We start from the raw sequence: 17,527 nt of genomic DNA, 5'->3' as shown, positions 1-17,527 counted from the left end.
GGAGGCGTCACAGATTCAGCTTGGCGTAGCGGAAGTTTCGTGGCAAAAAGCCTCGCCGAGACTGCGCTGAAAGCTCGCCAGCTCCAACCTGGTCTACTTTCGGCGCAAGGCGTAAGGCGTAAATAAAGTCCATTCATTCAATGCGAATCACAGCTGGCGGATCGGAAGTTTGGTTGACAGCGCGCAGTGCGCACACGTCACCGAGACCTCACAGGCAGGTTTCCACAGTTCCAGGCACATTTACATGCAATAAATAATCACAACAAACACTATTTAATGCAACTAACTGAATCAACACGTGAATTTATATCTATATAGATTGTCCCGTCACATCTGACGTCAGATCAAAGGCGGATGGCACGCGTAACGGAAACTCAGCCTCTCGGACCAAAACATCTCCCTCTCTCTCTCCTGTTTTTTATAATATCGGCATTGTTATTATTATGATACGCGCGCACAGCGGCGGCGCTGCTTCTGTCATCGGGTTGTCAAGTGACGGAACTTGCACTGAACCTCCCCTAACGCATTAAAGGAGAGGAGAGGAGCTCATTTGATTGGTGAAGATCTGAATCGGCTGTGTTTATCCCAGTCCACGCCTCGTCTCCTCCTCGTCTCCCACTCACGCCTTCTTCTCCTCCCTCTTTCCCACTTGCGCCGGTGGGCGAGTCGGGAGGTGTGCCTGCGCGAGCCTGCGCCGGCCTGCGCGGTGCACGAAACTTGCAAAGTCCAGGCGGACACACCCCGTCGGCGCGGCGCAGGTGCGCTGAAAGCTGACTGCGCCTGGTCTACGAAACTAGGGCCCATGGGCTTTACCGACATTTCACATTCCAGGCCAAATTAATCAATTAGTTGATTGTCACAAAATAATCTGCAACTATTTTGATAACAAATTATTGTAAAACTACAATTTAAAGCTGACAGTGAGTTACTTTTATCAGTATGGACACATCGTTGATTTCATTTTAAGGAGCCCATAAGAACCAAACCAATTGATGTACCAGCATTGTAGCCTACTGAATTTCACGTTTTTACATTCAGAGCTTCAATTGAGGTTTTCGAGGGAAGTTTTGAATGGCCATGATGTCATCGTCCTAAACAAATTGGAAACATGTTTTTGTGTTATTGTGAGAAATGTGATTGATGGTGCTGATAGTTTGCTGCTAGACCGCTGTTAATACAGATGCCACAGTGTGAGACACGTAGCGATGGTGTGTTTAAAAGGCTAAACCACATATGGGTTACAATAGAATATGAATTTGATTGGGGTCTGGACCCTGGTGGTTGCTGAAGATCTGATAATTTGAGTGGGATGTGAGTAGGAATCTGGATATGATGATGACTGGAGGGGAATGGAGTGGAGGAGGGTTGGAATTGGAGAGGAACTTTAGAAATGCCTTTAGGAAGTCAATACTGGCCAGAAGAAAAAATGTATTGATATACTCTGGAGGGCAGGATCATAACATCTAATATCAAACTAATTACTGGCAATCTGCCCATGAAATGAGGAGGATTATAATGGCAGACATCAATACTATCACATATTAAAGCACAAACAGTTTTAACTTACATGTCAATCGAAAACACAAAACAAGCAAAATTATAGGTTTTCAAAGTGAAAACCCATCCTCATGTGGGTCTTAGCTGACTTCATATTTTTAAACCTGAGGTTTGTTTTCGAAAAGCCCGTGGCTTGGAGAGGATAACTGGTACAGGAACAGGGCCTCTGATTCTAAAGAGAGCCTTGAACTCGATTTGATGGTGATGCCCAGGACCTCCAGACATATCTCTGGACCTGTGGTTTTCTCATCTGACCAGAAACATAATGAAGAGAAAATAGCTTGGGTGGACTGAGGCTGTTAACGCCTGAGAATGGCTGGAACGAGGTGCGGACAGATGGATGATGATTCCCTGAAATTTTTTTTTGTGGTTATGCCGGAAATACAGAGGACTTAAATGGTCTGATGACATGTTTATTTTAATATTTTAAGGATTTATTTAGTCAGGATGAGAATATAATTCAAATGTGAGTGACTACACATCCATTGGTATGGAAGGATGCTGGGTCAGTAGGCCTATGTCTTTGAAGAAGGGCCATTCTCCTGGCTTGCGGGGATGTGTGTGTGTACTTTTTCTCATAAAAGGTTAATGAACAATTTGGTTGTTTTTTTCCGTCTATGCTGAGCAATTGTTTTGTGCAAGAGGAGTTAAATACATGTCCCATATTAATGCTCTCAGCTTTGGTAAATTGTGATTTGTATGTTTTTTTTTTACTGTTTTAGTGACCCTGCATGGACATATTGATTGACTGATCATGTGTTGGTGTGGAAACATGAGGTTGCCCATTTCTAGTACAATACATAGAATTGAGGTGAATCACTGCCCCAAATTAAGTTGCTTATTACCTACTTGCTTGCACTCAAATCACAGCAAATTCAATCATCTTTTGCAATTGGTTTGAAGAAGACATACTTTATTGATCCCTGAGAGCAAGTTCAATCTTTTTCAGTCTGTTGTTATTTTTACACATTCCACAGCCACACATGCATTAACAGGAGCTATACACGTGTATTCCTGGAGAGATGTCAGAGCGCCGGGGCTGCCTATGGACAGGAGGACCAGGCAGCTGCGAGCTGGGTGCCTTGCCCAAGGGCACCTCTTCAGCTACCAGTCCACACTCTGGCCCGTACAGGGACTTTGAAATGGTGACTCACAGACTGAGCTTTTTTTTTTGCTGCATTTACATACTGTGGGTCCGCCCTGTCAACTTTCCAAACATCAGCAGTGTGTATACTGCCTCCTCAATTAAATATCAACAGTCCACATCAGACAGAAAGTTCTGTTCGACTAAAATCCTAAATGACAAGTACTAAGGTGTCTGTGGATTCCGAGTGAAGGCAGTGCCGTGGTACAGATCATCAGATCAAACCAAACAGGGTGGAACTTGTCTCACCCTGCTGTGAAATCAGCGATGCACTTACTGCAGCAGGGAGCAGCGGCGGAAAGGATGTGAACCAGAGTCAAGGGGAAAGACAGCAAAGGTTTTCACTGGAGTAGATGTAAAACCAAAGGTAATACATACGCAGCTGATCTAATAAGCTTCTCGCCAACCACCACTTTCTGTGACACCCATGTCTATGATGCATAATATAAAGTACATACTTAAAAGTAGCTTCCTTTTGGTCAATAAAGATTTTCAACTTGAATAATTTTTAATAAAACACATAAAGCATTTTATAAGTGTCATAATTATTTATTAATCATTCAAATATTTTCAGAAAGCATTATAATGTGATTGTACTTTACGTGTTCAGTGTTTGCAGTAACAGTAATGTAAAACTGTACCTATTTTACATTTTGAACTAATGACCACTTAGAGTAAATCATAATCACATTATAATGCATTATACAGTGATTGTTATAAATTATTATGCATATTTATGATAAGAACTAGAATTATACAATGCTTTAAGCCGTTTATAATGCCTTATACTTGTGTTTATACGGCATTGTAGACATGGGTGTCTTAGAAGGTAATACAAACATTAAGTGGAATGAAACATATCCTGCTGTGTGCACATGGACTCATGCTTTGAAAGGCAGATGGTCCCCAACCACTCCAATCAGATTTTCATGATATTGCAGCTTTGTTTTTACATTTTATCCCTTCCTAAACTTGAGATCTGAAAAAATGCTGTGGCAGGGTTTCTGCAGTCTGAGGAAAACTCGATCTGGCAAACATTTGCCAGTTTCAAAACCTAGCTGTGGATGCAATTTATGCTTGTTTTCTTCTCTTTCTAGTTTTAAAGTGTCTTTTGACTTCCCATCAGCATCCACATGTAGCTAAACCATTCAGTGTTGTGCATCGCTTGAAAATAAGTGGAATGCGAAATCTGAAAAAAAAATGTTTTTATAAAGCATTTCACTTAAAATCGTAAAGACCTACATGTGGCTTTTTTCTCTAACCAGACTGTATTTTTCAAATTGAATGGAGTCATGAGCCACGCCGGGTTCACACTCAGTGCAAAAGTGCTGAAACCTGTCCTTTGGGTGTCCATGGAAACCAGTTGAGCTATTCAAACAGGACACTTTGCCGTGCAGAGGTTTGCGGCCAACTTGCAATCTTCACCATTTGTTCTGGTTTCTACTTTAACCACGTGCAGCGAGTACACAAGAATACACTGACACAAAGTCTGCAGAGGAGCACATGCACTTCTGTGAACAGCACTTCCGTAGCTTAGATAAACCCAGTGTTAGACTGTTTTGACACATCACATATTTTTGCCTCAAGTCTCCCTGTAGCCATTGAGTAGAGTTCTTGCTGAAGCCACAGTTTGACACTTTCTATCTGTCTAGGGCTTAACACATTCTAATTTTTGGCTTACTTGGGTTGTTGATCCATTATATAATTTACACTCTAAATTTGTGGTTGTGCAGCCTTGTCTTGCTGGCTCATATGTCGAAGTAATGTCATATGATATGTCCCATTCCCATTGATTTATGCCAGTTTTGGGGGCCTTCAGTTGTACTTATCATGCCAAGAGTAAAGCTTCTATTACAGCCTGGAAATAGGTTATTATTCATATCGGGGGCTTGGATTACATATAGGACCATTTGCATGACCTTTAGCGAACATCTCATTAGTGAATGCAGATCTAAAAATCTTCAGTTGTTTAAAATGGAAAGGAGGTGGATATGGATTATATATTGCATTACTTTGAAGAAGTTTTGAGTTTGAAAACCCAATTTACACTTCATAATGATGTTGACAACATCCTGTTTGACTGAAATTCAAATGAGAGGCTAGGATAATTCTAAATGAATTGATATAGCCCATTGATATCCCCAGTTATTTACAACAATACAATATCAATATGAATATATTCAGTTATTTCTTCCCCCTCCCGTTGCATTCATTGATGGTATTGCTGTGGCGAGACGTTTTTCATAAGGAACCACATTTCTTCTTTATTTCAGTGACAGTACGACCCTCAGGTGACTCGGCATTAACAGCACTCGTTACTTTTCCCCGTCCCTGGGCTTTAGCAGCTTCCTTAATTCTACTGCTGACACATTTAATAATGATTAATTTTCCTTTATGGATCTATGAAAGCAGGACTTCAGTATAGGACATATGGGTCTCATGTGGAATTATTGGGGTGTTTATAATGCAATTTGTTTTAACATTTACACAGTTATGACTTAATACCGTATGATCCCACTGTAAAAAGTTAAGATAAGAATGCCAACATTTTCCTTTTATGCTATACTAAAACCTTATTTGACCATTATAATGTACAGCCATGCGGTATAATTATTGTTCCTGCTGCACTGGCTTCCATGAAGTGGTTGCCCAAGTCATTTCAGATGCAGCACTCCTGCAGGCAGCACATATTGTACATTGACGGTGCACAAGGTCAGAGCCAGAATACATTTTTTTTTTCAACTCACTCTGACCGACTTTTTTTTACACAAAAATATACAAACATCAGCACAAACTTCAGTTTGTGGCACAGAAATCATCCATACAGACTGTGGATGCAAATGTCGAGGGTGTTGTTAAGGCAGAATAAAGAGTTTGGATTTTTTGTTGCTGCACCATACCTCTACCTGAAACTGCAGAATAAATTCAAAATAATCTGCAGGACAGTCTCTTGGTGCACTGCAGGACGCATTGCATTTTAATTTGGCACACTGGTTTAAACCTGTCGTATGGAAATATGACTGCAGCCATGAAAAAGCTGCAGACAAGGATGCGGAGTTGACGAGACAGTGGGCATTGAAAGGAAGAAAAAATAAGAGAGAATTCTATCCTGAATTCTATTCTATCTGCCTCTATCCATTTCTAAAGGGTGCATTCATATTACACCACCACTCATTGAATCTGTAGTCTGATTGGGCATGCTTTGCTTTGTGAGATTCAAATGATGCACTTTTCTCCATGTAAAACCAACCTGATATTACTTTTAGCTGCCACTCGTTACAAGCCATGGTGAGTTTCCGGATGCCGTTTTAAAGTTCAGTACAGCGTTAGAATTAGAGACTGACAAACACAGCATGTCGAAATATCCCAGTTTCTTTCCATGCAGGAACACACTGTGCTGTACATTTCCCATCAAACTCGTTTTAACTGTCCCGGTTGAACCTTTGGTGCTTTTCAGTTTGTCAATCAACAATAGAACATCAATACTTGTGTTCTACTGAAACTCTGACATGTTTGATCACTTGAAATGCATCTAATGTGATCGTGACATCTCACCCTGTATGTATCTCCTTGGGAGGGATTATTTTGTCATAAACAAGCAAACATGATGTGTTTTCTGCAGTGTTAAAGGGCTACTTTAAACCAACATAGTTGATGTGTTCGTGTTTAGTATTCAACCTAAAATTAAAACAAAATGCCTTTCAACCCATTTAGATCACAGTTCACCTATTTAACATAAACAAATCAATTTCATTGTGCTTTTATATCAAAATACAATGTCATTTTCTTCCTGGGAAAAAAATACGATACCCATTTACATCAGCTAGTACCAAGCGAATTCAACCAATAAGATCATGACATCCATCAATCAATCAGAGATAGACAAGGTCAAGAGTTCATCCATTCAACCATGAAATCAAATTCCTCCCAACATTATGTCCCGCCAGCATCTCTTGTCTCTCTGGGAAACACGTCACCCAATGGAAGATAGATGCTCTGGCAATGACTCAACTTTAATATCTTGCTATGATTGATTTCCTATTCATGACTTATGCAACAAGTTATCACAGCACAAAGTGAAGCAACAACAGTAGAACGTATCACAGACTAAAGAGCTATTACTTTTATAAAAATATCAGCAAGTATGGTAATATGAAAGTTGTAGAAATATTCCAATTTAATTTGTTTTTTATTAATAAATAATAAAATAGGCCCTGCTGGGTTGGCTGCCTGCACATAATCCACTATATGTAGCTCTGCATGTTCTCATGATGATCATGGCATCAGTTTGATCCAGTATTTTAGGCCTTTACAAGTGTTTTCAGAACAACTCTACACAGGGGTGGTGTTTTAGTGTACAGTAACTTTATGACTAGAAAACATTTAACTTAACTTATAAGGAATCAGAATATGTGGTGAAGCACACTAACAGAATCTCCTTTTCCTCTCTTCTGAAGCAGGTTGATCTCTGTGCCACACTTGTTCTAACCATTAGTGCTAGGATATCCAGCCTTACACTGTAAAACACAAAACTACCAAAAGCATACTGATGTCCAAAATGTACAGATTTGCTTCAAGTGAATATGGAATCATAAAATTAGAGACCTTGGGAGGAAATGGCACATTAGCTTACAGTGCTGCTGTGGTCGAAAGAGCTCTGCTCTGCACTCAGAATTGAGCGATGATTGGATCAATTTGTGAATGAATATGTGACAGAAATTATTGACGTGTACAATGTCGTGATGTGACAGGCTTTTATCCAAATTAATAATAGCTGCTGTCATTCCATTTAGCCCACGAGCAAATGCGTGCTGCCACTGACCAAGGGCTTCTTTACAAAAGGTGATGAGCTCTGTGGGATTCCCACAGCGAGGAGGACTTTAACAGAAGTCTCTTATCACTTTAGAAGTGTTTTCAACTTGGTTCTTGAACTCTATAACTCTCAACTCAGTGTGTAAAGATAAACAGTACAGTATAAGCACCATCACAATGAGCTGGAAGTAATAGGAGCGGAGCAGGCAGCACTGGTAATGGGATTGTTGGTGGTCATGATTCTTGACCTCCACAATGGTAGATGTTCATGTTCAGCTTCTTCCCTTGTGAAAGCAGTTTTTCAGCAATCTAATTTAGCTGGCACACACAAAGGCTGGCCTTTGATACTCTGAGTGAGGGAGCTGGGTTTGGATGAATGCTGCATGTGGAGAAAGATAGAGAAAGAAAGAATATACTCTGACTCAAATGTCATCAGCTCTAATAGTGCTGCTGGGATGATATATTTTTTGAGGCCAAAATGAAAACTTGCATTGCATTGGTTCCCTCGTTGAAAGCCAACAGGATGTTTCCATTAGATTTGTTAGAAATGAGAGTGAGCATTTAGATTATAAACCACCTGCACCACGGTTACATGACTCAACGTCACTACCACTAAGCTAGAGGAGTCTCATTTAGCTACTTGTTAGCAACCGCCTTTTTAAAGACACTGACAAGTTTCAAAATTCACGAGTGGGGTATTTACGTTTTATATTGTAGAACAATACATTCAACTTGCTTAAGGTGTTAAGCCCAGACCTTATTTCAGGCATCTAACCAAAACCTGTTCAAAAAACACATTGACTTCAAGACGATGGAATAGGAAGCTCAAAAATGCTGACTCATTTCTGGGTTTTAGGGCTAATTCCTGCAACACACTTTACTATGCATCTGAAAAGTGAAATACGGTATGTGACCTTCTTATGGTCAACCAGTTGTTTGTATAAGAGAAAATAAGAATATGGCTTAAAATATATATTCGCAGGTTGAAAATGCTGAAGGTTCTCTGTCCATGTAGTGTATTTTTTGGGCAGAAAAGTGTCTGCAGGTTGTTGGGGAGCAATATTTTCAATGTTTCTATCACAACAATATCTTAACATAATATCAGCACTTCAACCACTGTCTTTTTTTCTGTTTGGGCTACTATTGTTTTGTATTACAAATTTTTTTCACAATAAGTACCACCTACGGGTGTAGTAGGCTTACTGAACTAGAGTCGAGAGCCAGTGACTGAAACCACTGCTATTGTTTGATCCCCCCGTAGAGGCCAACGAAGACTGTTGTGATTTGGGTTAGGCTACCACCCGTCCAGTAAAATATGGAGTTATCACGTAAACGTTCTTAACTGTCCCCTATTTTACACTTAAATATTGCGTTCCGTGTTGAATTAATAAGAGAAGCTGTTTGTCCCGTACTTCAAGTTGCCTTGAACGCAACATTATCCCATCCACATTTAGCCTCTTACTGCTAGTTCCCACATGTTCCAGTCTCTTACTGCTAGCTCCCGCATGTTCCAGTCTCTTACTGCTAGTTCCCACATGTTCCAGTCTCTTACTGCTAGCTCCCACATGTTCCAGTCTCTTACTGCTAGCTCCCACATGTTCCAGTCTCTTACTGCTAGTTCCCACATGTTCCAGTCTCTTACTGCTAGTTCCCACATGTTCCAGTCCCTTACTGCTAGTTCCCACATGTTCCAGTCTCTTACTGCTAGTTCCCACCTGCTCATATCGGCCAATGGTTAGTTTTAGGCATGAAGAATGAAAGCCCGTCAGTGATTGGGTGAGACAGGGCGGGGCTAGGGTCGGCTTGTCTTTTCACAAGAAGCCAGCAAACATGTCAGCTGCGTCCGACCCGTGCACCGCTGAAACCAAAACGGATTACGCTTACGGCTATTTGCACATCCAGAATTTGTTTTGGGTTTCTTTTCTTTGTGGTGAAACAGGAAACATGAAGGATATCAAAATATTGAAGTGAAAAGTCACGTGTGCACAAGGAGCATCACAGATCTTTTTTCAATTTGCACTGTGAAATGATGTGAGGATAACGTGCTATTCCTGTTTCCCTGGTCTCTCTGATGTTGGCCTATGACAGAGTGATCACTAGAGACACCTGTTGACTTGTGTAAAGCACCAGAGTTCACCTGACAACGCTGACTTAAGTACCATTTATTTTGTATGCCTGTTTTAAATGATGATTTATCACTGGTCCCCCACCCCCACCCTCAGGCCAAGTGGTGGTCGGCAAGTTAATGTAGTTAATACAAGAGTTGCAACCGTGTTTTTTAAAAGCTAATTAAATATATGTGACTCATGACTGTAGTAACCCACAGAACATTAGGCATTAGCATGCTTTTACAGAATGAGGACTAAAAGGAATGAAATAAATGAATGTAATGAATAGGATTTTTTAAAAATATTCTAGGGTTATGTCACAAGCAATTTTCTGAAAAGTTCAGACTTAAAGAGCTCAGAGCGGCCACAAAAAAAGCAGCCAGATAAGCTCTTCTTCTCATTGAAAACAACTAAAAAAAGACGCTGAAAAAAGGGGCTCGATCTAAACAAAGGCCCTAAGCCAGAAAATATTAAAGACAGGTACGAGGGCCCAGCAGTGGCAGTAATCACCTAGTCAGCTCATCAATAAAATGAACACATGGCCGACAGTCTGGACGTGTAAACACAAGGAATTAAAGACTCCGCGTTCTCAGCCAGCACGTGTGTGCTGCTTTTCTCATGGCGATCACAAGGTAATATATTTACGCAGTGCATCACACTCTGCCATTTGGTTTTCACATCAGCGGTGCTGTCATTACTTTGGACCAGATCCTGTAACATAAGACGGGTCCCACATGAACAGCTGCCTTTGAACTGAGAGGCTTGGAAGTTTGAAGGCAGGTGTCACTGCATGTGCCTTCTACCAGCCAGTGGGAGAGCTAACCCAGTTTATTTCACCTCACCAAAGCACGAGCGCTGTTTTATCATGTTTCCAAGCCACAACGTTCCCTTTCTCGCTCCCGCCCTCGGAGTTGGGTGGGCCTCTGAATTAACAATAACCACTGACAAGAACATTGAATGTTACCAAGATATCTGTCAAAGATGTCTGTAGTTTCCGAGATGAGATGGCACATTGGAAAAAGCACTGACAGTGATTCCTTTGATGTTTGAGTCGCAGAGTAATTTGTTATGAAAGAAGAGTTAGCATCTATTATAGATTTGGTGATGTTGTCAGAGGAGCAGAGGCTTTGATGTTGGGAGATGTCAAAGGTTCAAAAATAAGCTCGCTTCTTTGCTTCCTTTCCTTTTCTTCACATGCAAATTCATGTCTAAAGTCATCAGTTCTTGGGGTTCATTTACTAGTTTTTCTTACGTGGCATTTACTATTTCATAAGTAATGACCACAATGTTGTTGTGCTCCAAAGTGCATATTGTTCTGCTGAATACTAAAGTAGTCTCAGTGGGTCCCACCACTGGTCTGTAATAGGTCTGTAGAATCAGTGGGTCCCACCACTGGTCTGTAAAAGGTCTGTAGTCTCAGTGGGTCCCACCCCCTATAGGCGGGTTGAAAACATGACGTTGTTTCTAACTATACAAAGCTTAATGCAAATGAGTGAAGTATTCCTTTAAAGTTGTTGCAAAACCAGTCTGATTGCCACTGGTGGCAATGGGAATAATGGTAATGTGAAGGAAAAAAAATGGGGACCCACTGAATGTTGCAAGCTTCAAAACATCCAACCATACAAAGTTAGTATCTAATTTCAGGACACAACATGGTAGAAAATAACCAGTGTTGGTCAGTATCGACGTTACTAGTTGAACTAGATTTCCCAGTAGATCATAGTGGTTGTAGCATCAAATCAAATAGCTTTTCAGTAGCTTGGCTCCTTTATTGATGGTGTAGTGAGGTGGCATCCACAATTGATACATTTTCCGAAACATCTGAAAGGCTGCTTTCTGACGTTGGGTGAAGGCAGAGTAGACATCAATTAAACTGGAACCCACTACACTGCCAACGTATAGAACATGATAGATATTGTTTGTGTCGTGTTGTTATTGTTTTCATGCTGAAATACATTTTCCTATAAATACATGTGTACTTTAACATCCTTATTTGGAGGCAGGATTTGTATTGAAGTATTCCTGCACTGTACTATCGCCTTCCACCAGTGTGTGAGGATAACGGAGGACTCCCAGGAGGAGAGCAGGATGCTGGAGCTCAGCCTACTTTGAAAACTTCTTGTTTTGAGTCCACCTGACCCCTTCAAACCCAAATGGATTAAATTTACTTCCCATTACATTGTCTGACTGGAGAATTGCCATAAATGTATAATACATTTCCTAACAGACATCGCTGTGCAGCATTGTCCCAATGCAACAGTGTGCCCTACTGATAACGACACAACGTCACATTTCTGCCCTGTATCTGCTTCTCTCCCCATGAATGAAACACATTTACCAGCACAATGACAGTTGATTTGGGGGAGGAAAAAAATCTTACAAAGAAATACAATCACATCAGTCAATCCCTGAAGTTCAATAAACACCCAGAGAAAGAAGCCTTTTCCCTCTTTGGGAATCCTCTTGATTCCATTTTCTAATTAATTACTGGCTGCAACACCTTGGCTGTGCCGGCATGAAGAGTGACGTGTCCCCGGGCTCCCGCTCACATCCACCGACAGCCCTGGTGGCAGAGGAGCTGTCTTTTTAATCACCTGGCCACTGGCATTGTCAAGCTACTCTCTACACAGATGCTTGTTCATTCGTCCATGCCGGAGGTCAGTGTGTCTGAGGAAGCGGTGCCTCCTGCATCCTCAAACCTCTGTGCTTCCCCGTCTCCTTTTAGAGCCTCTTAAAGGCACCACATGTTGCATTTTGCCCTGAACGAATCATTACAATATTAGTTATGTGGCATTAGTCTAATTGCAGTAAACAGTAGACATTTGCAGAAGCCTCTTCATTGCATTTCGCCGCCAGGTTTGGCCGGAAATCTGCTGGATCACTTACAGCGGTGACCTGGGATCAGAGAACATTTTACACTGCTCCTGTTATGGTATTGAAAGTAATTTGAAATTGATTTGGTGACCTCTGGCTGTTAGTTTTCTATCTAAACACGACCGAGAAAAAGGCTGTGGGGATTTGGCCATCGGCATTTTTGTTTTTTTGGAATGAGAGAGTTGAGTGCAACAAACGCTGAATAAAATGTTTTTAAGGTGTCCAATTTGCTGCAATTAATCTTAATGAACTGAACAACATTGTGAAATGGTTAAAGATCTAAGAAAAAAACATGGACAACTCCCAGACCGGCAACACCGTGGTAGCAACATGTCAACCAAAAGGTAGCCCCGCCCTAAAGCAAGTTTGACTCTAAATGGACCATCATTTACTAAATGAACATGCTGTATTGAAGAAGACTTGGAACTGGAGATTGAGACCATAAAATCATGTTTGCAATCTTGATAATAAATCAAGTAAGAAGTAGAATCATTTTCTCGTAGACTTCCATGTCAAGTCACCCCCTGATGGCCAGCAGAGAGAATGCAATTTTAAGGCACTTCAACATTAGCTTCCCTTTGCGGAACTGGAGGTTGCTGCCTGTATACCACAGCATATGGACAAATCCTTTATGTGATATAATAACATCACTGATGAACTCCTCATTTAGGTCTACACAACTGCATTAAGCAGCTTACTTTATACTACTTAATGCTACTTCCATTAATCATATATCTGCAGAAAGCAGCTGCTCTGATGTTCACAGTGGAATATTTTAGATAAATTGTAAGAACCTTTTAGTGGTATTTCTTTGTATTTACATACACAAACTAGGTTTCACAGAATTTCTCCCGGAAAAACAAATGATGGCCTTGTGAAAGAAACAACAATTATTGAGGACCAAAACACAATTTGTTCAAAGAACGTCATGAAGATGAATTGCCTTATAATAACTGAGGATTGTAGATTAACATTTCTCTTTGGTCTAAGTATTGCAGTTTTCAGGTACAAGTTCAAAAGCCATTTTAAACTGATTCCAGTGATTTGTTAATCATGGAAGACATAAAAGAGAGAAAATGACACATTTTAAATATACTTTGACAAGAAACACATTTCCTTTCTGGATGGCTCCCTCAGTATGCTATTTTTGCATCAACTAATTACTTAATTTTCGATTTTTCTAAAGCTTAATGATCAAAGGACTAGCCAATGTTTTATTCTATTCTCTGAATATCTGTTTTATCAGCCTTGGTACTGCTCCAGTCTTGTTTGATGATATTAAAAATGCGGGTCAGATAACACAAGATACATTTCTAGGTCACACAGACAAAAAGACCCTCGTGTGCTCGGCTATCTGTGGATTCTGTTTTCACACAGCAAAGAGTCAGCTGTGTGACATCCCTCTGCCCTTATGGGAAACCAACAAAACGCTGTGTGCAACATCATGTGCAATTTGCCGAAGTGTTGAACTTTTGTCAACTTTCATCACTTTACCTGAAAAGAAGAAGGGCACGGCACTTTTCCAAAGTGAATGTTTTGGGCTTTTGTTGTCCACATCCTGGAAGCTTTCTTTTGACATCGACAACCATGGAGGTCAGAAGTGATCACGTCTATCCCAATAGTATCAATGAACCAAAAAAACATTACATGTAACATTACTTATGTGAACAACAAAAAACAATTTATTTATTGTTACTTTCGAATAATGTTCATATGTTTCACAGTGAAACCGAATGAAACCTTATTGTGCCAATTCAGAATACTGGATCACATATTACACAAAGGAAGCAACCCTCTCCTCAAAATGTTTTCTTTTTGTACAACACTCATGACACAGATTGCCTGAGTGGCATCGCAAACTGGGTAAAGGCCCCGCCTCCCCAACTTGTCAAAGCAGGCGTCGATGTTTACAGCTATGATGACAGGATGTCGTGGAACAATCCACCAAAAGAAAAACAACACAGGAAGTAAACTTAAACTTAAACTTCTCCCGTCTCAGTCTGACGTCAGCAGGTCACAGTAGCATGAACTTGATGGAACTTGCAGTGCGTCTCTCTCTAGTCCGTCTGACTTGTCCGTTCTGCGACTTTGTGCCTATTGTTGTAATATTGGATTTTAAATGTTGATGAGCTGAGCCATATGCATATGGAAGCACATATATCAATAAATAATAACCAATAATTCATATTTAATATTTTAAACTGTATAAAAGTGAATGTGGAGTAGCCGGTTTGAATGAGCCTGTTCGAGCTGATAAAAATGAATAAGTATTGTTATCTAAACGAATCTAGTTGTAAAATATTGTGGGGACTGGACTAACCATTTACCAGAGCCACAGCTCACTAGTATAATTTATTTTATATTTTCCACAATTTTTAAAAAATGTTAATACTCACTTATCTTGGGATTCTATAGAATATATTACAGTCACATACTTGTTTAAACCACATTCTGTATATGTAGGCTTGTTATTAGACGTATTATTAGAATGAGAACATTTCTTGTAAATCCCAGATTACCAGTTCACTGTTTGGTCAATGTGTAAAGATTTGTATTGTGAGAATGAAGGCAATACAGTCAGCCAGCATTAGAGGCATTAATAGTCATATTAATGGCCGAACTGAGCCATTTTATTGAATGAGTGTTGCGTGTAATTATTCTTTTCATAATACAATTCATTGTGTCATCAGTTCTGTATGTGTAATCCAGTTTTGTGAATGGAAGCATCGTTAATGTGTAAATGTCTGAAGAGAAATGGTGGATAAGTTACTTAGAGAGCGTCTACGCAACTCATTGCATTTCAGCTGAAACTGGAATAGAGCTCTGATGCTGCTGTGGGTGTAACCAATACAACTCGTGGTGTGTAGAACATGGAATGAGCCTTTATTTTTGTACCTGAATCACACCTAGTGAGTTATGAGATAGTGGTGATCAATGTTATAATCAAGGTTCCATGTCAACAGCACGTTCTTGTGTGGCATTTAGAGAACCAGGCTGCACACACATCATCCTAAATGAACCAAACAGCTGACTAAAGCGATGCATGCTAAATGAATTGATACATTCAAAGGTCAATGGGATGCACCGTAGCATGTCTGTAAAGCGCCGGTCCCCTGGCACAGACCACATAATGGCCATGTGATTCATGGCTTTTCATTGAGTTTATGTCTAATCAAAATATGGATGAGGAGCAAAATCCACTATTAGTTATTTACTTTAAAAAAATGTATATTGGGTGTTTTACTTGGGATAAATCTGTTTTTACTGTTATGTTTGAAATCATTTTATTGAACTTAAGCTCTCTTAATAACAACTGTGTGAAATATAATGTGAAGCTAAACTTTAACATTATGAATAGTTATTTGACTAATTGACAGCAAGAGAATACGTTAATTAGTCACCTGGGGATCAGTCAAAATAAAGTTATTAATTATGGAAAGGTATAATTATACTAACCCAACACATTAACCTGTGCCACTTACATGTAGAAATAACCCAAACAGCATAACAAATGTGATAGAAACCTTAACTTATAAGCAACAGAATAGACATTAGGCATTTTATTCTCTTTTGGTTTCCTTGTTTTTAATTCAAATGTGCTCTTTGAATGTGTTTTGGTTCGGTGGATGAAATGCATTTTGGCCTACAAAAAAATGTTCTCTATATGGTAAAGTAATAATAATAGCTGGCCTGTGTTGTAGCCTTATTGTCCGATACATTCAACTGTAATGCAGATTGTTGGTTCACCCCGGATAAGGAGTTGATGATGAGAGAATGAGAGATGGTTCTCCTTCCTTCATCACTTCTCAGCCTTGAGGATCATTTCGTTTTAATTCCAGCTAACGTCTCCTGAACTGCACTGAGAGGATAATACAGGAATTTTTCATAATGAAATCATGTCTTGTCCGTTGCACTAATGATCCTAAAGTTCAAGTCACCAGGACTGAGTTCAATTAGAGTGAAGAAGGATAACTTCAGACCCTTGATTTGAAACTACAATCTCACCGGCTACACTTAATCAAGAAGCCGGAGGAACACACACCAAACAAACTGGTTCAGTCAGAGAGATGGAATTGCGCTTACTTCAAATCCGTCACCTGTCTAACAAGCAGGGTGGCAAACATACATGATGAAGAAAATCAATCATGTACAACACAAAGCGAGCCACAGAATTGTCAAATTTGTCAGCTAATTTCATGCTAATTGAGTCCCCAACCCGTTGGCTATTTTTAACCTCATCACTGTTCTGATCACGCGGAGCAGCAAGCCCTGCTCACGTGTCATTAATTAAGCTAAAAGCATCAATCATGATTTTCTCTCTCGCCCTCAGTACCCGCCAGGATCACTAACATATCCAAGGACATCACGGTGAACGAGGGCAGCAACGTCAATCTTATTTGTCTGGCGGTCGGTCGACCTGAGGCCAACATCATATGGAAGCATCATTCACCAAGAGGTAAGGTTTTTATTTCTTTTTCATTTTTTTTTTAATTTATTGGCCTTAAAGCTGTCTTTTATAAAAATGTATCTAACTGAGAAGGTTTATATAGAACATTAAGATGAAGAGCAAGATCCGGCTATAAACTGGAGGTTTCTGTGTGCAGTTACAGGAAACAGGATTACTGGCACAGCGAAAACAATCTTTAGTTTCTATGTGGAGCTAGAATTCAGTAGTCAGTGGGAAGGTACAAAACAAGATGTTTCAGATTTATTTTTCTGAGTCTTAATTTTCTTTCATGCATTATAAAGTCATCTTTGTATGAAATGCTTGTCGATTACTTTTCAAACCGTCAAAGGTAAATCAGATATTTCACAAAACAGTTGTGTCAGGCAAAGCTGCAACAGCATTACCTCAGTGTAAAGGTGACTGAACCAGGCCTCCTACGCACGAGGCCTGATGTCGACATTCCCACACAAAACACACATCAAACACTTGCTGCACATGAATATTCGCCTACGTGCAGAGCAGCCATTTACCTACAGTGGGATATGAATCTGCAGCATTTGTGTTAACACAGCCACGAGAGGATTT

At 40.0% G+C, this 17,527-nt stretch overlaps 1 protein-coding gene across 2 annotated transcripts in view; it reads left to right on the top strand.

The window, feature by feature from the left end:
- The window catches only part of opcml (opioid binding protein/cell adhesion molecule-like), a 326,658-nt gene that overhangs the window by 259,724 nt on the left and 49,407 nt on the right, over positions 1 to 17,527 (top strand). For both annotated transcript variants that reach the window (XM_084029508.1, XM_084029507.1), the window contains one exon: positions 16,826 to 16,951. In XM_084029508.1, coding sequence (XP_083885634.1) covers positions 16,826 to 16,951 — 126 coding nt within the window. The remainder of the gene's footprint in view (positions 1 to 16,825; positions 16,952 to 17,527) is intronic.

The sequence above is a fragment of the Eutrigla gurnardus genome (genome assembly GCF_963514095.1).
Source record: "Eutrigla gurnardus genome assembly, chromosome: 15".
In the NCBI taxonomy this organism is placed as follows: Eukaryota; Metazoa; Chordata; class Actinopteri; order Perciformes; family Triglidae; genus Eutrigla; species Eutrigla gurnardus.
Note: the sequence above shows the minus strand (reverse complement) of the source record. Positions and strands in the feature narration are given on the sequence as shown.